The sequence below is a fragment of the Heptranchias perlo genome, chromosome 3, assembly GCF_035084215.1.
Source record: "Heptranchias perlo isolate sHepPer1 chromosome 3, sHepPer1.hap1, whole genome shotgun sequence".
NCBI classification, from domain to species: Eukaryota; Metazoa; Chordata; class Chondrichthyes; order Hexanchiformes; family Hexanchidae; genus Heptranchias; species Heptranchias perlo.
In genome coordinates this window covers 99,806,090-99,823,601 of record NC_090327.1, presented here as the reverse complement: position 1 = coordinate 99,823,601, position 17,512 = coordinate 99,806,090, and the positions used below count along the sequence as shown (strand labels likewise).

At 41.3% G+C, this 17,512-nt stretch overlaps 1 protein-coding gene across 7 annotated transcripts in view; it reads left to right on the top strand.

Annotated features, from left to right (window-relative positions):
* clasp2 (cytoplasmic linker associated protein 2) overlaps window positions 1-17,512 on the top strand; it is a 451,600-nt gene that overhangs the window by 34,926 nt on the left and 399,162 nt on the right. For all 7 annotated transcript variants that reach the window (XM_067981116.1, XM_067981105.1, XM_067981128.1 and 4 more), the window contains exon 2: window positions 14,888-14,966. In XM_067981116.1, coding sequence (XP_067837217.1) covers window positions 14,888-14,966 — 79 coding nt within the window. The remainder of the gene's footprint in view (window positions 1-14,887; window positions 14,967-17,512) is intronic.

Sequence of the window (17,512 nt, the reverse complement as noted above, 5' to 3'; positions counted from 1 at the left end):
GGTGGAGACCACTACAAGCTTAAAAAAATGAGTCTATTCTAGAAGTCATTGGTTCTGACTTCTATTGCAATAAAAATTAAGTGTGGGGTTGTGGAAAATCGTTACATAGAATTTACAGCACAGAAACAGGCCATTTGGCAATGTTTCACACGAGCTTCCTTCTACTCTATTTACTTCTTCTCACCCTATTAGCATATCCTTCTATTCCTTTCTCCCTCATGTACTTATCTAGCTTCTGCTTAAATGCATTTATATTATTTGCCTCAATCAATCCATGTTCCACATTCTTACCACACTGAGTGAAGAAGTTTCTCCTGAATTCCTTATTGGATCTATTAGTGACTATCCTATATTTATGGCCCCTAGTTTTGGACTCCCCACAAGTGGAAACATCTGATCTACGTCTACCCTATTGACCCCCTTCACCTCTCCATCTTCTCTTTTCTAGAGAAAATAGACCTAGCCTGTTCAGTCTTTCATGATAGTTGTACACTCAGTTCTAGCATCATCCTTGTAAATCTTTTTTGCAGTTTCACCAGTGCTCCTGTATCCTTTTTATAATTTGGAGACCAGAACTGTGCGCAGTGCTCTAGGTGTGGTCTAACCAAGGTTCTATATAAGTTGCCATGATGTGGAGATGCCGGTGATGGACTGCGGTTGACAAATGTAAAGAATCTTACAACACCAGGTTATAGTCCAACAATTTTATTTGAAAATCACAAGCTCTTGGCGATTACCTCCTTCGTCAGGTGAGTGACTCACTCACCTGACGAAGGAGGTAATCTCCGAAAGCTTGTGATTTTCAAATAAAATTGTTGGACTATAACCTGGTGTTGTAAGATTCTTTACATCTATATAAGTTGAACATAACTTCTCTGCTTTTGAATTCTGTTCCTCTGGAACTGAAACCCAGTGCTTTGTTTGTATTTTTTATGGCTTTGTTAACCTGCATTGCTGCTTTTAATGGTTTGTGAATCTGCTTGCCTTCCAAGGAGTAGGTGGCCTCCTTATTCATCCTACCAAAATGCACCACCTCACACTTTGTTGAAATTCTTCTTCCGTTTACATGCCCATTCTGCAAGTTTGTTAATGTCGTCTTGTATTTTATCACTGTCTTGCTCAGTGTTGACTTCCCCCCACCCCCCCCCCACTCCCAATTTGGTGTAATCTGCAAATTTTGATATTGTACTTAGGTTCCCGAATCCAAATCACTTATGTAAATGGTCAACAACAGTGGTCCCAGCACCGATCTCTGTGGGACACCACTTCTTATCTTCCGCCAGTCTGAGTAACTACCGTTAACCCCTACACTTTGTTTTCTGTTTTTTAGTCAATTTGCTGTCCATTCTGCTACTTGTCCCCTGACTTCACAGGCTCTGACATTAGTTATGAGTACTATGTGATGCCTTATTGAAAGCCTTTTGAATGTCCATGTATATTACAACCATTGCATTACCCATGTCTACTCTTTCTGTTACTTCAAAGAATTCAATAAGGTTGATCAAGCATGACCTTCTCTTATGAAATCCATGCTGACTATTCTTTGTTATATTTTCGGTTTCTAGATGTTTTTCTATTACATCTTTGAGTTAAGATTCCAAAATCTTTCCTACCAACAACGTTAAGCTAACTGGCCTATAGTTCCCTGGATTTGTATTCTCTCCCTTTCTGAATACAGGAATAACAAAAGTTGTCTGTCCAAAAGTCGTCTGGCACTATTCCCTTTTCAGATGAATTTTTATATGTATGTAATAGTGCCTCTGCTATCTCTTCCCTAACTTCTTTTAATATGTGCGGATACAATCCATCTGGACCTGGGACTTTATCCTCTTTAAGTTTGATTAGTTAATTAATTATCTCCCTCCTTTCTATGTTCAGTGTTTTGGTATCCTTTTTGATCTCGTCTTCTAATATCATATCCACCTTGTTAATCTCCCTGGTAAAAACTGAGGCAAAGTAACCTTTCAATATTTCTGCCATTTCGCTGTCATTATCCGTGAGTTTATCTTGTGCATCCCTTAGTGGCCCTATCCCTATCCTAAATTTCCTTGTTATTTTTGTGTCTATAGAATACTGTTTCTTTTTATATTTTTTGACAATTTAATTTCATTATTCCTCTTTGCCTTCCTAGTTTTTTTTTACTTATTTCCTAACCTTTTCGTGTTCCTCTGTCGTCCTCTGCTTTATTGTCTATGTATTTGATGCATACCTTTTTTCTTCAGTTTCAATTTTACCCGTATCTCTTTATTCATCCATGATGTCTCATTATTGGCTAGTTTGTCCTTGTTTTTTAGCGGAATATATTTCTCTTGAACTCTTATTGGTCACGTTTTCAAATGTTTCCCACTCCTATTTTATCTGTCAGTTTTTTTTTTCAGTTCACCTTCCCTAGTTCCATCCTCATCCCCCTCCATAATGAGCTTTTTTTCCAATCGATTAGTTTGTTATTTGGCTTACTTGTGTCGCTTTGAGTCATTATCTTAAACCTTATTATGTTGTTATCACTAATGCCTAGATGCTCCCTCGCGCTTAGTTCTCTTACCTGCTCTGGTTCACTTCCCATTACTAGATCCAACAGTGATTCATCTCTTGGGCTTCTTATTGTACTGGGTAAGAAAGGAGTCCTGTACACACTGTGTAAACCCCTTTTACTACTACTTCTTGCCAGTTTATTTGGGGGTACAGTGAAACATGTAAATTAGGGAAACCTAAGGAACTTGCATCAGATATACTTATTTTCAAAATGGTCATTGTATACCAGATGGGGCACATGTCCTGGGATTGGTTGTATCTCCTGCAGTGATCCTTTTTTTTTGCCCTCACCTGGGATCGTGCCTAATCCTGGAGCTCTGCCAGTGGGTTGTGATTTCAGTTCACTTTCTGTTCTTTGGGTTTCCCAGTTCATTGCCATTGTGGGAGGGATGTCCTTTTCCATTGTGGGAGGGATGTTCTGATCCTGGGATCTGCTATGTTCGCAGCCTCCACAGAGCAAGGTGGCTGCTGTAGGGGCAGAGTGCCAGGAAGGGCCCAGCCAGGGGAGATCAATGTCCTGTGGACCCCCCCACCTCCGTGTGTTACAGCTGCTAATGTTTGAAGTGCAGTTAGCAGCTCATCAGTACCTGATGTACTGGTGGAGTAGGGTTGCCAACTCTGGATGGAGGCATTCCAAGAGGTTTGATCATGTCATGTTCGGACCACGTGACTTCTACAAATCTTATTGGATTACCTTTTATATAAAGGTTGGGTCCCCTGTAGTTGAAAATCTTTATCTGTGGTTTCACGCCAGCAGTTGTTGTATGAGACGTTCCAAGAACCAGGAGGCCATCAGGCAAAGAGGGCAAATCGAGGGCGGGGAAAATGGGAAACCATTCTCTCCATGTCTTGCTCTTGGTCTCCATTTCTCCTCCTGAGCTCCCCTCCCACCCCCCCCCCCCCCCCCCCCCCCCCAGTTTAGAGCCAAGCAGGCATTCAATCCCAGAGATAGAGCGGTTTCTCTGCTGTTATGGATGCTGGGTAAAGAGATCTCGAATCCTCAAAAGCCATTTCTTTCACTCGCTGCCACTTCACGCTTATCTGCGTGTGAAGTGTTTTAAGTTGTAAATGGACTTGGTGCATTGATGGCTGTGCGTAGGTCATAATTTGTGAGTAACCATGGTTTCAGGTGCAGCTTGTGTCTATTGCAATATAAGTTATTTGGGACTGTCAAAAAGTGTCTGCTTTTTGGGGGTGTCCGTTTGTACAAGTTTCACTGTAGTTGAAATCTCCCATGATTATTCTGTGTCTTTTACTCCCATTTCATAGATTTGCATGCATATTTCTCCCTCCATTATTATTAGGTGGTCTGTAGTATACCCCAATAGCGAAATCAATCCCTTTTTCTCAATCCATACTGATTCTGTTTCTATCTTAATGTTAGTTATGTCTTTTTTTCTACTGCCATTGTGTTACTTCTAATTCGTACAGCTATCCCACCTGCCGCCTTCCTTCCCTGTTCCTTTCTAAATATGTTATATCGTGCAATATTTAACTGACAGTCCTGTTCTTTGTGCAGCCATGTTTCAGTTATCCCTACTACATCTGGTTCCTCTCTCCGAATTATTGCCCCCAGTTCCCCCATTTAGTTTTGGATGCTGTGTACATTGCTGTACAGGCAAGTTAATTTGTTTTTATTAATTGTTCCTCTCACTTTATTTTTAAGTTATTCTATACTTATGTTCTATAACTTATTCTGTTCCCTGACCGTTTATTCCTTTCCTTGGCCTGACCATCACTCTCATCTCACATTTCTTTTATCTTCAGGCTCCTGTTATTTCGATCAGATCCCCCCCCCCCCCCAAATCTAACTAGTTTAAAGTCTTATCCACAGCCTATTTATCTTTTCTACTAGATCCCATTCCGGTTTGAAGCTTGTCCCGAATTTACAGCTTCCTGTCCCAGTACCAGTGTCCCATGAAATGGAATCCCTCATTCCCACACCACTCTTTCAGCCACTCATTCACTTTCCTGATCTGTTTATCCCTATGTCAATTAGCATGTGGTGCAGGTAGTAATCCTGAGATTACCACTTGTAGAGTCCTGCCTTTTAATTTAGTTCCTAGCTCCTGATATTCCCAAAGCAGGACCTCCTCCCTGTTCTTCCCTATGTCATTGGTCTTGACATGGACCATGACAACTTGATCTTCCCCCTCCCTTTCCAAGTTCCTCTCCACTTGTTCTGAGATATCCTTCACCCTGCCACCCAGGTAGGCAACACATTCTCCTGGACTCTTGGTCACGACTGTGGAGGATGCGATCTATCCCCTTATCGAATCTCCATTTGCCAACAACTGTTCTATTTGATTTTGCTCCCTCTGCTTGGATTGCCTCTTGCACCATGGCGCCATGATTAGCATTCTGGCCATCCTCCCTGCAGCCTTCATCCTTATCCTCACAGGTAGCAAGTACATCATACCTGTTGAATAGGACCATTGTCTGCGGGACCTCCTCTGCCTCCCCTAGGTTTCCCCCTACCCTGCTAACTGATAGTCACAGACTCCCCTTCCTGCATCTGTGTTTTTCTCTGAGATACTCTGGAATAAACGATCCAGAAATTACTCCCCCCTCCTTATCTGTCCGAGGGTCTCCAACTCGCACTCCAGCTCAAAGACTCTGAGCTAGAGTGTTTCAAGGTAGAGGCATTTCCTACAGGTATGGTGATACGGGACAGTCTCGCTGTCCACCAATTCCCACATTCTGCAGTCCCGACACACTGCCTGTGCTGCCCTTTCTAATCTTCATTTATATTTTGTTTATCAGCGGTAATTTATTTCTAGAACTAATAGAATCACTTGAGGTCTAGATTATATTTAGTAGATGGATTTAGTTTGATTTCAAATTAATTAGTAATTATTCTGATTTATTTATTTAATGTTTAAATTTACTGTCTATTTACTTCAAGTTCTCTTCACTTAAAGTGCTCCGCTCTCTTCCTTCTCTTTTCCTGTTGTCCCTCAGTTTAAACTACATGGCACCTCCTTCTCCCTTTGCACCTGATTCCCGTTTTAATGTCTTCACTCAGTTTAGCAGTTCACTAACCTACTTTATGCTATGTGCTGTTGCAGATATGCCCTCTAATAAATACCTTTCAGACACTCATTAGTTTCAACTGGTCAGGCAACCACCAGCCACACACTATCTAATTAAAACCTATCCAGTGACCTATTTACAGTTGACTGACAGATAACTGCCAACTGACTTGCAGTTCTTTTAAGTTTAAAAAAACGAAGCTAAATTACAATACAGTAAACACACACTTTCAGTACTACTTAGCCACTACTTAACACTGAATTCTCGCTGTCTCCAAATTCCCGTTTTAAGGTCTTCACTCTGCAGTTCACTCCATTGAGCGGTTCTCTCTGCACTCTGGCTCTCTGTGGTCTTATCGATATGCTCTCCAATGTATACCTTTCAGATACACACCAGTTTCAACTGGTCAGTCAACCCCCAGCCACACAGTATGTAATTAACACCTAGCCAGTAGCCCATTTACAGTTGATGATGAACCGATGTTTATATCAATCTGAATGACCTTGGTTGGTTCAGCAAAAATTTTGTTGGTAGATAAATGTTTTGACGGGGTGGGGGGGGGGGAATCCAACCTTTCTGGTGCAGCGACCCATTTGGTTCCATAAGTAAATAAACTGCATAAATTGAGTCGGGTGGAATCATACTTTGCACGATAATGATAAGGTACTAAAATTTAAATAAACTTTCCGTTCTAAGAATTTTACTTTATTGCTTAGTTTATTGGATTTCTGGAAATCTGCATCCAGGACTGTAAAATGAAACAGAAAAAGGAGTTTTATGATAAATGTAAGGTTCATAATATAATAGAGAACCAAGCTGAATACAGAAAGTACAGAGGAGATCTAAAAAAGAGAATAAGAGGGGCAAAGATGAGAATAGAATTAGTGGCTAACATAAAATGAAACCTAAAAGTCTTTTATAAACAGTAAAAGGATAGTCAAAGGAAGGCTCGGGCCAATTAGGGACAATAAAGGAGGGAATCTTGTATGGCTGAAGTACAAAATGAATCCTTCGCAACGGTCATCACTAGAGAAGAGGATGCTGCCAATGTAGCAGTAAAGGAGGAGGTAGTAATGATATTGGATAGGATAGAAATAGATTAAGAAGAGTTACTTAAAGTTGGCAGTACTCAAAGTAGAAAAGTCATCCGGTCCAGATGGGCTGCATCCTAGGATACTGAGGGAAGTAAGGGTGGAAATTGCAGAGGCTCTGGCCACAATCTTCCAATCCTCCTTAGATATGCCAGAGGATTGGAGGATTGCAAGTGTTACACCCCTGTTCAAAATAGGGGAGAGGGATAAATCTGGCAATTACAGGCCAGTCAGCCAAACATTGGTGGTGGGCAAACTTTGGGACAAAATTAATTGGCACCTGGAAAATTATGGCTAATAAATGAAAGTCAGCATGGATTTGTTGAAGGAAAACCATGTTTGACTAACTTGATTGCGTCCTTTGATGAAGTAACGGAGAGGGTTGAATGGGTAATCCGGTTGATGTGTATGTGGACTTTCAAAAGGCATTTGATAAACTACCGCATAATAGACTTGTTAGCAAAATTAAAGGCCATTGGACTAAAGGGACCATGGCAGCGCGGATACAAAATTGGCTAAGGGACAGAAAGTAAGAAGTAGTGGTGGGAGGTTGTTTTTCAGACTGGAGGGAAATATGTAGTGGTGTTCCCCAGGGGTTGGTATTAGGACCACTGCTCTTTTTGATATATATTAATGACCTGGACTTGGGTATAGAGGGTATAATTTCAAAGTTTGCAGAGGACATGAAACTTGGGAATGTAGTAAACAATGTGGAGGATAGTAACAGACTTCAGGAGGACATAGACAAACTGGTGAAATGGGCAGACACATGACAGATGAAATTTAACGCAGAGAAGTGTGGAGTGATACTTTTTGGTCAGGAGAATGAGGAGAGGCAATAAAAACTAAATGGTACAATTTTAAAGGGGGTGCAGGAACAGAGACACCTGGGGGTGAATGTACACAAATCTTTGAAGGTGGCAGGACTAATAGAGAAGGCTTTTTTTAAAAAAAAACATATGGGATCCTTGGCTTCATTAATAGAGGCATAGAGTACAAAAGCAAGGAAGTTATGCTAAACGTTTATAAAACACTGGTTCGGCCTCAGCTAGAGTATTGTGTTCCGTTCTGGGCACCACACTTTAGGAAGGATGTCAAGGCCTTAGAGAGGGCGCAGAAGAGATTTACGAGAATGGTACCAGGGCTGAGGGACTTCAGTTATGTGGAGAAGCTGGGGTTGTTCTCCTTAGAGCAGAGAAGGTTCAGAGGAGATTTGATAGAGGTGTTCAAAATCATGACCGGTTTTGATAGAGTAAATAAGGATAAACTGTCTCCGGTGGCAGAAGGGCCGGGAACCAGGGGACATAGATTTAAGGTGATTGGCAAAAGAACCAGAGGCAACACGAGGAAACATTTTATTACGCGAAGAGTTATGATCTGGAATGCGCTGCCTGAAAGGGTGGTGGAAGCAAATTCAGTAGTAACTTTCAAAATGGAATTGGATAAATATTTGAAGGGGAAAAAATTTGGAGGGCTATGAGTACAGAGCAGGGGAGTGGGACTAATTGGATTGCTCAAAGCACAGGCAAGATGAGCCGAATAGCCTCCTCCTGTACTGTACCATACGATGATGGTTTTGTTTTTAAGCAAGCAAGACAAACTTATCATTAGTTTTAAATCATATTGGCTATAGAATAGAGGCTACTCAAGTTTTTAAATTTGCAATTTAAAATGAAATTATGTTCAAAAAAATTTGCTGCTGAATATGTTTGAACGAAAAGCACTTGAGTGATTTTTTTTTGAAGCTGTTACAAATCAAATAAATAACAGACCTATTTTGGAGAACAATTGTAGATTAACACTGATGCCCATTAATAAGCATGTCAATTATATTTCTCACTATATCGTAGGTAAGTTTTATGCATGAATCATCTGTGGAGATATTTTACATTTTTAATGTAACCCTTTTGTTGAGCATACCCATATAAATGGCAGTAAATGTAAATCCATCAACTAGGATATTTAGAACAAAAATACTGAAACTTGGGTGCTGCATGTGATGGAGCTAAGTGTCTGTCCTGTTTCAGATCATAGGAATTTCTGTCAACTTGGCTCGCTCTCACCTTGAGTACATCTAGGCGGACACACTGTTGCAATCCTGGCAGAGTGCAGTATTGTTGGCGGTCTCATAAGTCAGATAAGTTGATAAACCGAAACGCTCACTGCCTGTCATGGTGGAGGTAAAAGATCCCATGGAACTATCAAAGAGGAGCAAGGAATTCTGGTGCCCTTACCAACATTCCTTCAGCCAACATCACTTAAACAGATAACCTGGTCATTCATCTCACTTGCTCTTTGTGGGACCATAGTGTGTTAATCTAGCTGCCAGTTTGCTTGCAAAAAAGGTAATTGACTGTGAAGTTGTTAAGTACATCCTGAATATATGAAGAAGTGTTCTTTATTTCTATATTAAAAGAATATGTAGCATGTATCCTTAGTTCTGGTATTATAAAAAAAAATTAGTCATAGAATGATACAGCACAGAAGGTGGCCATTCGGCCCAATATGCCTTTGAAAGAGCTATCCAATCAGTCCCACTCCCTTGCCCTTCCCCATAGCCCTGTAAATTTTTTCCCTTCGAATATTTACCTAATCCCCTTTTGAAAGTTACCATTGAATCTACTTTCACCACCCTTTCAGGCAGCGCATTCCAGATCATAACAACTCGCTGCGTAAAACAATTTCTGCTCATCTTGCCTCTTGTTACGGACCCAGGTTTGAAATTAACAAGTTGCAAATGTGTTTATATAAGGGAGGGGTCGTGACCCTGGCACATGTCACGTGATCAGTGGTCACCTGATCAAATCCACAGGAACATGTTACAGCCCTGGGACCACAGCCTCAGCCCTCCGCTCCCCCACGTGCAGAGCCCTGGCCCGGCCCCAGGCCCAGAGCCTCAGCCTGGTTTCTGTTACTTGCTGGAAGGGATTTTGCATGTTTGATTACTTGTGTCTGGTTTGACACGGCAATAAACAATGGTTTGCTCTGAGTGTTCTGTTGGGGTGAATACACAAGCACTTGCTGCCTGAACCGAGTTATGGCAAATCTTGTTTGTTGAAATTATTTATAGTTGCAAATTCTGTGGCGTCTGGACTGACACTGCAGGAACGAATTCCAATTAGGTCAATTTTGAATAATTGGGAGGAATACCATTAAATCTTGTTTTGTTATCTTGGACGTGAAGGCAAAAGGAGACTTACATCCAAGCTAGTATCCCGTGTTCTTTGGTGTTCCTGTTCCACTGTGCAGCTTTGTGGGCTGCGCTTAACAAGGGACTCTTGATGTTACCCTTTCATAATGCTTTTGAATATGTTTCGAGATCAAAAGTTACTGAAAAGAACGTCAGAATTTGTATTACTTTGAAACAGATTGTGTAGAGCTAAGTGCAGTGATTTGCTGCTTAATTCTTGCTTCTATATAGTAATATTTAATAAAATAGATCCATTGTTTTTAGTTTGAGCTTACATTGTCTGTCAGTGAGATGTTGTTCCATTGGTTTTGAGATCTTGAGCAAGCAGTTGCTTGGCCTTATTTGTTGTGCACAGCCTGATAGTAGAAGGGTTCATTGCTTGCTTTGTGACGATTTTATTTGAGATGTTTTGTGCAATCCATCAGGTTTTAATTCGTGGGAAGCATGGACTTGATAATGGAAACTGACTTTTGCATTAAGACATGGGGAAGGTGGCTGAATCATAATTCTCAATGTGTCTTATGGTTTCGGTGAGGTGAATCAAATCAGAGTACTGTGTTCACCTGTTGATGAGACATGTATGCTCAAGTTACATGTGTTAATATTAAAATATAGTAAGTTTTTAAGTCACATACCCTTCCCAAACAGTCAATAACTTGACTCTTGTGCTTTTTAAAAACAGCTACTCAATTAGTTTTGTATTAATATCAAGTAGGTTTTCAGCTCTGCCTAGCATATCAATCGTATTGCTGTGTGTTTTGTATCTTGCTGATGTGGATAGACTCAACTTGTCAATGAAAGTCTTCTATAGGCATGTAAACAAGTAGTTGGAGGAGGGGTGGGACCAATTGGGGACCAAAAAGGCGATCTACGCTTGGAGGCAGAGGGCATGGCTGAGGTACTAAATGACTACTTTGCATCTGTCTTTACCAAGGAAGAAGATGCTGCCAAAGTCATAGTAAAAGAGGAGGTAGTTGAGATACTGGATGGGCTAAAAATTGATAAAAGGAGACACCACAAAGGCTAGCTGCATTTAAAGTAGATAAGTCACCTGGTCCAGATGGGATGCATCCTAGGTTGCTGAGGAAAATAAGGGTGGAAATTGCAGAGGTGCTGGCGATAATCTTCCAATCATCCTTAGATACGGGGGTGGTGCCACAGAACTGGAGAATTGCAAATGTTGCACACTTGTTCAAAAAAGGGTGTAAGGATAAACCCAGCTTCTTCCGTCAGCACCTCCCAAACCCACGACCTCTACCACCTAGAAGGACAAGGACAAGGGCAGCAGGCACATGGGAACAACACCTGCACGTTTCCCTCCAAGTCACATACCATCCAGACTTGGAAATATATCGCTGTTCCTTCATCGTCGCAGAGTCAAAATCCTAGAACTCCCGACCTAACAGCACTGTGGGCGAACCTTCACCACACGGACTGCAGCGGTTCAAGAAGGCGGCTCACCACCGCCTTCTCAAGGGCAATTAGGGATGGGCAATAATTGCTGGCCTTGCCAGCGACGCTCCCATCCCATGAACGAATAAAAAAAAACTACAGGCCAGTCAGTTTAACCTCGATATTGAGGAAACTTTTAGAAATGATAATCTGAGATAAAATTAGCAATCACTTGGACAAGTGTGGATTAAGTAAGGGAAGCCAACACAGATTTGTTAAAGGCAAATTGTGTTCAACTAACTTGATTGAGTTTTTTGATGAGGCAACAGAGAGGGTTGATGAAGGCAATGTAGTTGATGTGGTATATATGGACTTTAAAAAGGCATTTGATAAAGTGCTGCTTGTCATCAGAGTTGAAGCCCATGGAATAAAAGAGGCAGTGGCAGCATGGATTTGAAATTGGCTAAGTAACAGGAAACAGAATAGTGGTGTGAACGGTTGTTTTTCAGACTGGAGGGAGGTATACAGTGGCGCTCCCCAGGGATCAGTACTAGGACCATTGCTTTTCTTGATATTTACTAATGACTTGGACTTGGGTGTACAGAGCATAATTTCCAAATTTGCAGATGACTCAAAACTTGGAAGGATAGTGATCGACTTCAAGAGGACATAGACAGGCTGGTGGAATGGCTGGACACATGGCAGATAAAATTTAACGCAGAAAAGTGTGAAGTGATACATTTCGGTACGAGAAACTAGGAGAGGCAATGTAAACTAAAGGGTACAGTTCTAAAAGGGGTGCAGGAACAGAGATCTGGAGGTGTATGTGAACAAATCATTGAAGGTGGCAGGGCAGGATGAGAAAGTGGTTAAGAAAGCATATGGGATCCTGGGTTTTATAAGTGGAGCCATAGAGTACAAAAGCAAGGAGGTTTTGATGCACGTTTTATAAAACACTGGTTCGGCCACAACAGCACTTTAGGAAAGATGTGAAGGCCTTAGGGTGCAGAAGAGATTTACTAGAATGATTCCAGGGATGAGGGACTTTAGTTATATGGATAGACTGGAGAAGCTGGAGTTGTTCCCCTTTGAACAAAGAAGGTTGAGAGGAGATTTGATAGAGGTATTCAAAATCATGAAGGGTCTAGACAGAATAGATAGAGAGAAACTGTTCGCATTGTTGTAAGGGTCAAGAACCAGAGGACAGAGATTTAAGGTGATTGGCAAAAGAACCAAAGGCAACATGAGGAGAAACCTTTTTACACAGCGAATGGTTAGGATCTGGAATGCACTGCCTGAGGGGGTGGTGGAGGCAGATTAAATCGTGGCTTTCAAAAGGGAATTGGATAAGTACTTGAAGGGAAAAAAATTGCAGGGCTCCAGGGATAGAACAGGGGAGTGGGACTAGCTGGATTGCTCTTGCATTGAGCCAGCACGGACTCGATGGGCCGAATGGCCACCTTTCGTGCTGTAACCATTCTATGATTGTGATTTCAGCTTCCAGTATGAGGAAAAACATATATCCTAGCTGTGATAATCCATATAGTCCAAATAGGGCACAAGTTGCTTTCCAGCCAAAGTCTTGTACCAAGGCAGGCACTAATATTCACGGTGTGTAAACTTTGGCCCATTTTAGTTGAGACATCCAAAGCCAGTCTATTGGCTGCTGCTAGAAAGCATGTGTCTGACCTCATCTACAAACAATGCACTTCCTGCTAGGTCCTGTGATTTAGTCGCTCCCCACCTTATGTACTGTTCGACATTCAGTTCCTAATTCCACTGTCCCTGTTCTGGAGGTCCCATCAGCACACGATATGACCCTATTGCCTCTTAATCTGCTTGCAATCTATCTTTTTCCGGCTAAGGTCTTTGCGTTTGTGTATATCGTTATCATCCATAAAATTGTAGATCATTTTCCTGATGTCTTTGTGCAGATTGTTGATAAAGATGAAGAGTAGCGGCCCTAATGGCAATCCCTGTGGAATTCCACTAGTGACCAGCCCCCATGCAGAGCCTCGACTACCTTCTGTCTATGCAAATGCAACCAGCAACCTATCCAACCCGATATCTATCCACCAATCCGACAAGACTCAACCTCACTTGGTAACCTTTTCCATGGTACATGATCACAGGCTTTTTAAAAATCTAGGTATACAATGTCAACTAGGTTTCCACAATCCACTAACTTTGTAACTTCCTCAAAAAATTCAACTAAGTTGATGAGACAGAGCATTTTCCAGAATTATGCTGAGATTCTCTTAAAACAGTTTCTCTTTCAAGGTGATTGTACCGCGTCTAATGATCCCTTCTAGTAACTTGCCGATAACAAGTTGAAGTAGGTTTCTTGGTTTTGACTTACTGCCCTTTTTAAATACAGACACCACATGGACCTCTCTCCAGTCTAAATATGAGCAAGTGTCTCAAATAATGCAACCCCTATTCTTTGAACACGCTGGGGTGAATGTATTTGGGACCAACTGCCCAATCTGTTTGAGCTCTACTTCCAGCAAGGACGATATCCACATTAAATTCAACATATTTATTGATGGCATCAATTCTGTGTTATATTGGTAACCCAACATCATCAGTAGTAAAGACTGATGCAAAGTAGCCGTTTCCAACCTCAGTCATTATCTTGGGACACTACCTGAATCTACCCTGCAGAATGTTTCAGCGGCCCTGTACCATCATCACTGGTCCCCTGACTCCTAACATAGCTGACAAAGACCTTGCTATCACTGTCACACATATCCTCTTCCTCCTGTCTTTTTGCTGCTCTGATAATCAGCTTTCATTTCCCTCAGTTGAGTTGGTTATCTATCCTTAGTCTCCTGCATTACTAACCTTAAACCTGTAAAACTATTTCTGTTTTAGTCGAATTTACCTTTGGACATAACCAGTTAGTCAATTTGGATTTGTTTTATCATATGCCCTTCTTTTGATCATAGAAACATAAGTGGCTTCCTTCTGTGTAAGGATGTTTTTAAAAGTTTTTTTTTGTCAGTGCTGTCATATCTCTGCCAAGTAGGACTGCCCAATCAACCTTCCCTAAGTTGCCTGCCACCATTGTAAATTTAGTTTATAATCTGCTACCATGGTCCCCGTGTCCGACCAGCTGACAGCATTTGTTGGGGAAGAAACAATCTGAACTCGCATGTGAGTATGTGGATTCAAAGTGCTGCTTTATCAGACAGCATGCACAGCCAGCAAATAAGAGCGCGGGGGTGGATCAGTTGGCCGCATCGTGCAAGGCTGTATGAAATTGTGGATTGGCTGGATAAGTACTAGTATGGGTAGGTGATAAGTCATATTTTTGTTTTGCTTTTTTTTAGTAGTTTTTTTGTGCTCAAGGTAACAGATGTTGGTGCTCGGGAATGGAACTCTTCCTATTTCAGGCACCCAGTGTCAGCATCAAACACTCCCAGGTCACAGCCAGATGAACTTAAGAGTTGAAAACTGTCTTACAGTACCTTTTGTAATGACTTGCTCGAAGCCATCTTTTGAGATAAAAGCTCATGTGCTTCCATCTATTCACTTGGTCCAGTAAAGTGTAAGGTATTATTACATTGCACTAGTAAATTTTACTCTTAACTACAAAAAGGAAGAAGTTAGTAGAATCTTTGTCCTTCAACATTTTTTGTAATTGCAGGTTACATTACTTGGACTAGATGTCATAGGAGCACTTGTGGATCGCATTAAAGATCGTTTTAAGCCCCATTTTGGAACAGGTGAGTAAACTTCCCCTCTTAACTTCCCAATTTGTTTTCTCCAAATCTGCAGTGCACTCCATTCCAAACCAGCTGGTCATGCCAATAAATCAACCACTGAAAATGTTGATGAAGAATATTGTTTTGTTTTTATTTGCACCAAATGTCTTTTTTTGTTTTTATTTTTTGAGCAATGCTGGCAGGGCAGCATTTATTGCCCATCCCTAATTGACCTGAGAAGGTGATGATGAGCCTTCTCTTTGAATTTTTGTGGTCTTTGTGGTGATGGTGCTGTTGCAATGGTGTTTAGTTGGGAATTCCAAGTTTTAGTTAATGGTGGTATATGTCCAAGTCAGGATGTTGTGTGAGTTAGAAGAGGAACTTAGAGGTGGTTATGTTTGCAGAATGTTTGCTGGGTCAAAATCCTGGAACTTCCTTCCTAACAGCACTGTGGGAGAACCGTCACCACACGGACTGCAGCGGTTCAAAAAGGTGGCTCACCACCACCTTCTCGAGCAATTAGGGAATGGCAATATATGCCTGCCTCACCAGCGACGCCCACATCCCATGAACAAATTTAAAAAAAGTTACTTTCCTCGTGTTTTTTGGTGGTAGACGCCATGGTGCTGGAAGGTGCTGAGGTGGTAAGCTTGGGGAGTTGCTACAGTGCCTCCTGTTGATAGAACATATTCCAACGGGAGGGGGTGGTTATTGAGTCCAGTGGCAGGGGCGCTGATCAACCAGATTGCATTGTCGAGGATGGTGTCCAGTTTCTTGAGTGTTGTAGTTGTGTTCATTCAAGTGTGAGTGTTCAATCACACTCCTGACTTGAGTCTTATAGATGGTGGAGAGGCATTGAGGGGGTCAAGAATTGCAGATACCCAGCCTCTGCTTTGTTCTTGTAGCCACAGTGTTGATATGGCTGGTCCAGTTAAGCAACTTGAGTAAGGAGCTTTTTCTTATGTGTCGTAAATTTAACTTTCACTCATTTCCTATTTTCTTGGCGTATTTTTAAGTCGCAATCTGGGTTAACCTTATTTTGCCATTTTAATATTTTTATGTATGCACACCGTAACCAACTTCTCGCTAGACTGTAAAGCTTTAATTGTCCTCGTTTATCCTTCCACATAGCCTGGGTTGTGTTTTTTTTGCATCCTTTCCAATTCAAGTAAATCTATTTTTGTAGCAGTCACCATAACTGAATACAGGATACTAAATGTGATTCAACTCGTGCATTGTAAAGCCTTTGCACAACTTCTGTTGACTAATTTTATTGTCTGGACTATTTAGCTATGTATTCAAATAAATATATTGCAATATAATAGTTTTGCAACAATGTCTGGACAATAGAGGTGTCATATTCTGCAGTTGATGTTGTGTATATGGACTTTCAAAAGGCATTTGATGAAGTACCACATAATAGACTGGTTAGCAAAACTAAAGCCCGTGGGATTAAAAGGAGAGTGGCAGCATGGATACAAAATTGGCTAAGGGACAGAAAGCAAAGAGGAGTGGTAAATGATTGTTCCCCAGGGGTCAATATTAGGACCACCGCCCTTTTATGATATAGATTAATGACCTGGACTTGGGTATAATTTCAAAGTTTGCAAATGATACGAAACTCAGATGTAGTAAACAATGTAGAGGATAGTAACAGACTTCAGGAGGACATAGACAGATTGGTGAAGTGGGCAGACACATGACAGATAAAATTTAAGGTGGAGAAGTATGAAGTGATGCATTTTGGTAGGAAGAATGAGGAGAGGCGAAAAAACTAAATGGTACAATTTTAAAGCGAGTGCAGGAACAGAGAGATTTGAAGGTGACAGGACAAGTTGAGAAGGTTGTTTTTTTTTTAAAAAAAACAACCTTCTCAACTTTTTTTAAAAAAAACAACATGGGATCCTGGACTTTATTAATAGAGGCGTAGTGTACAAAAGCAAGAAAGTTGTGCTAAAGCTTTATAAAACACTGGTTCGGCTGCAGCTGGAGTATCGTATTCAATTCTGGGCGCCGCACATTAGAAAGATGTGAAGGTCTTAGAGAGGGTGAAGAAGATATTTACTAGAATGGTACTAGGGATGAGGGACCTCAGTTATGTGGAGAGACTGGAGAAGCTGGGGATGTTCTCCATAGAACAGAGCAGGTTAAGGGGAGATTTGATAGAGGTGTTCAAAACCATGAACTGTTTTGACAAAGTAAATAAGGAGAAATTGTTTCTAGGGACAGAGGGGTCGGTAACCAGAGCGCACACATTGAAGGTGATCAGCAAAAGAGCCAGATGCAACATGAGGAAACATTATTTTACACAGCAAGTTTTATTCTGAAATACACCGCCTGAAAGGGCGGTGGAAGCAGATTCAACAATAACTTTCGAAAGGGAATTGGATAAATACTTGAAGGAAAGAAATTTGCAGGGGAATGGGACTAATTGGATAGCGCTTTCAAAGAATGGCCTCCTGTGCCGCACCTACTATGATTCAACCCTTCGAATGAAAAAGTGCTTCCTGGTTTACCTCCTAAATGGCCGAGCTCGAATATTAAGATTATGTCCACTTGTGCTTGAT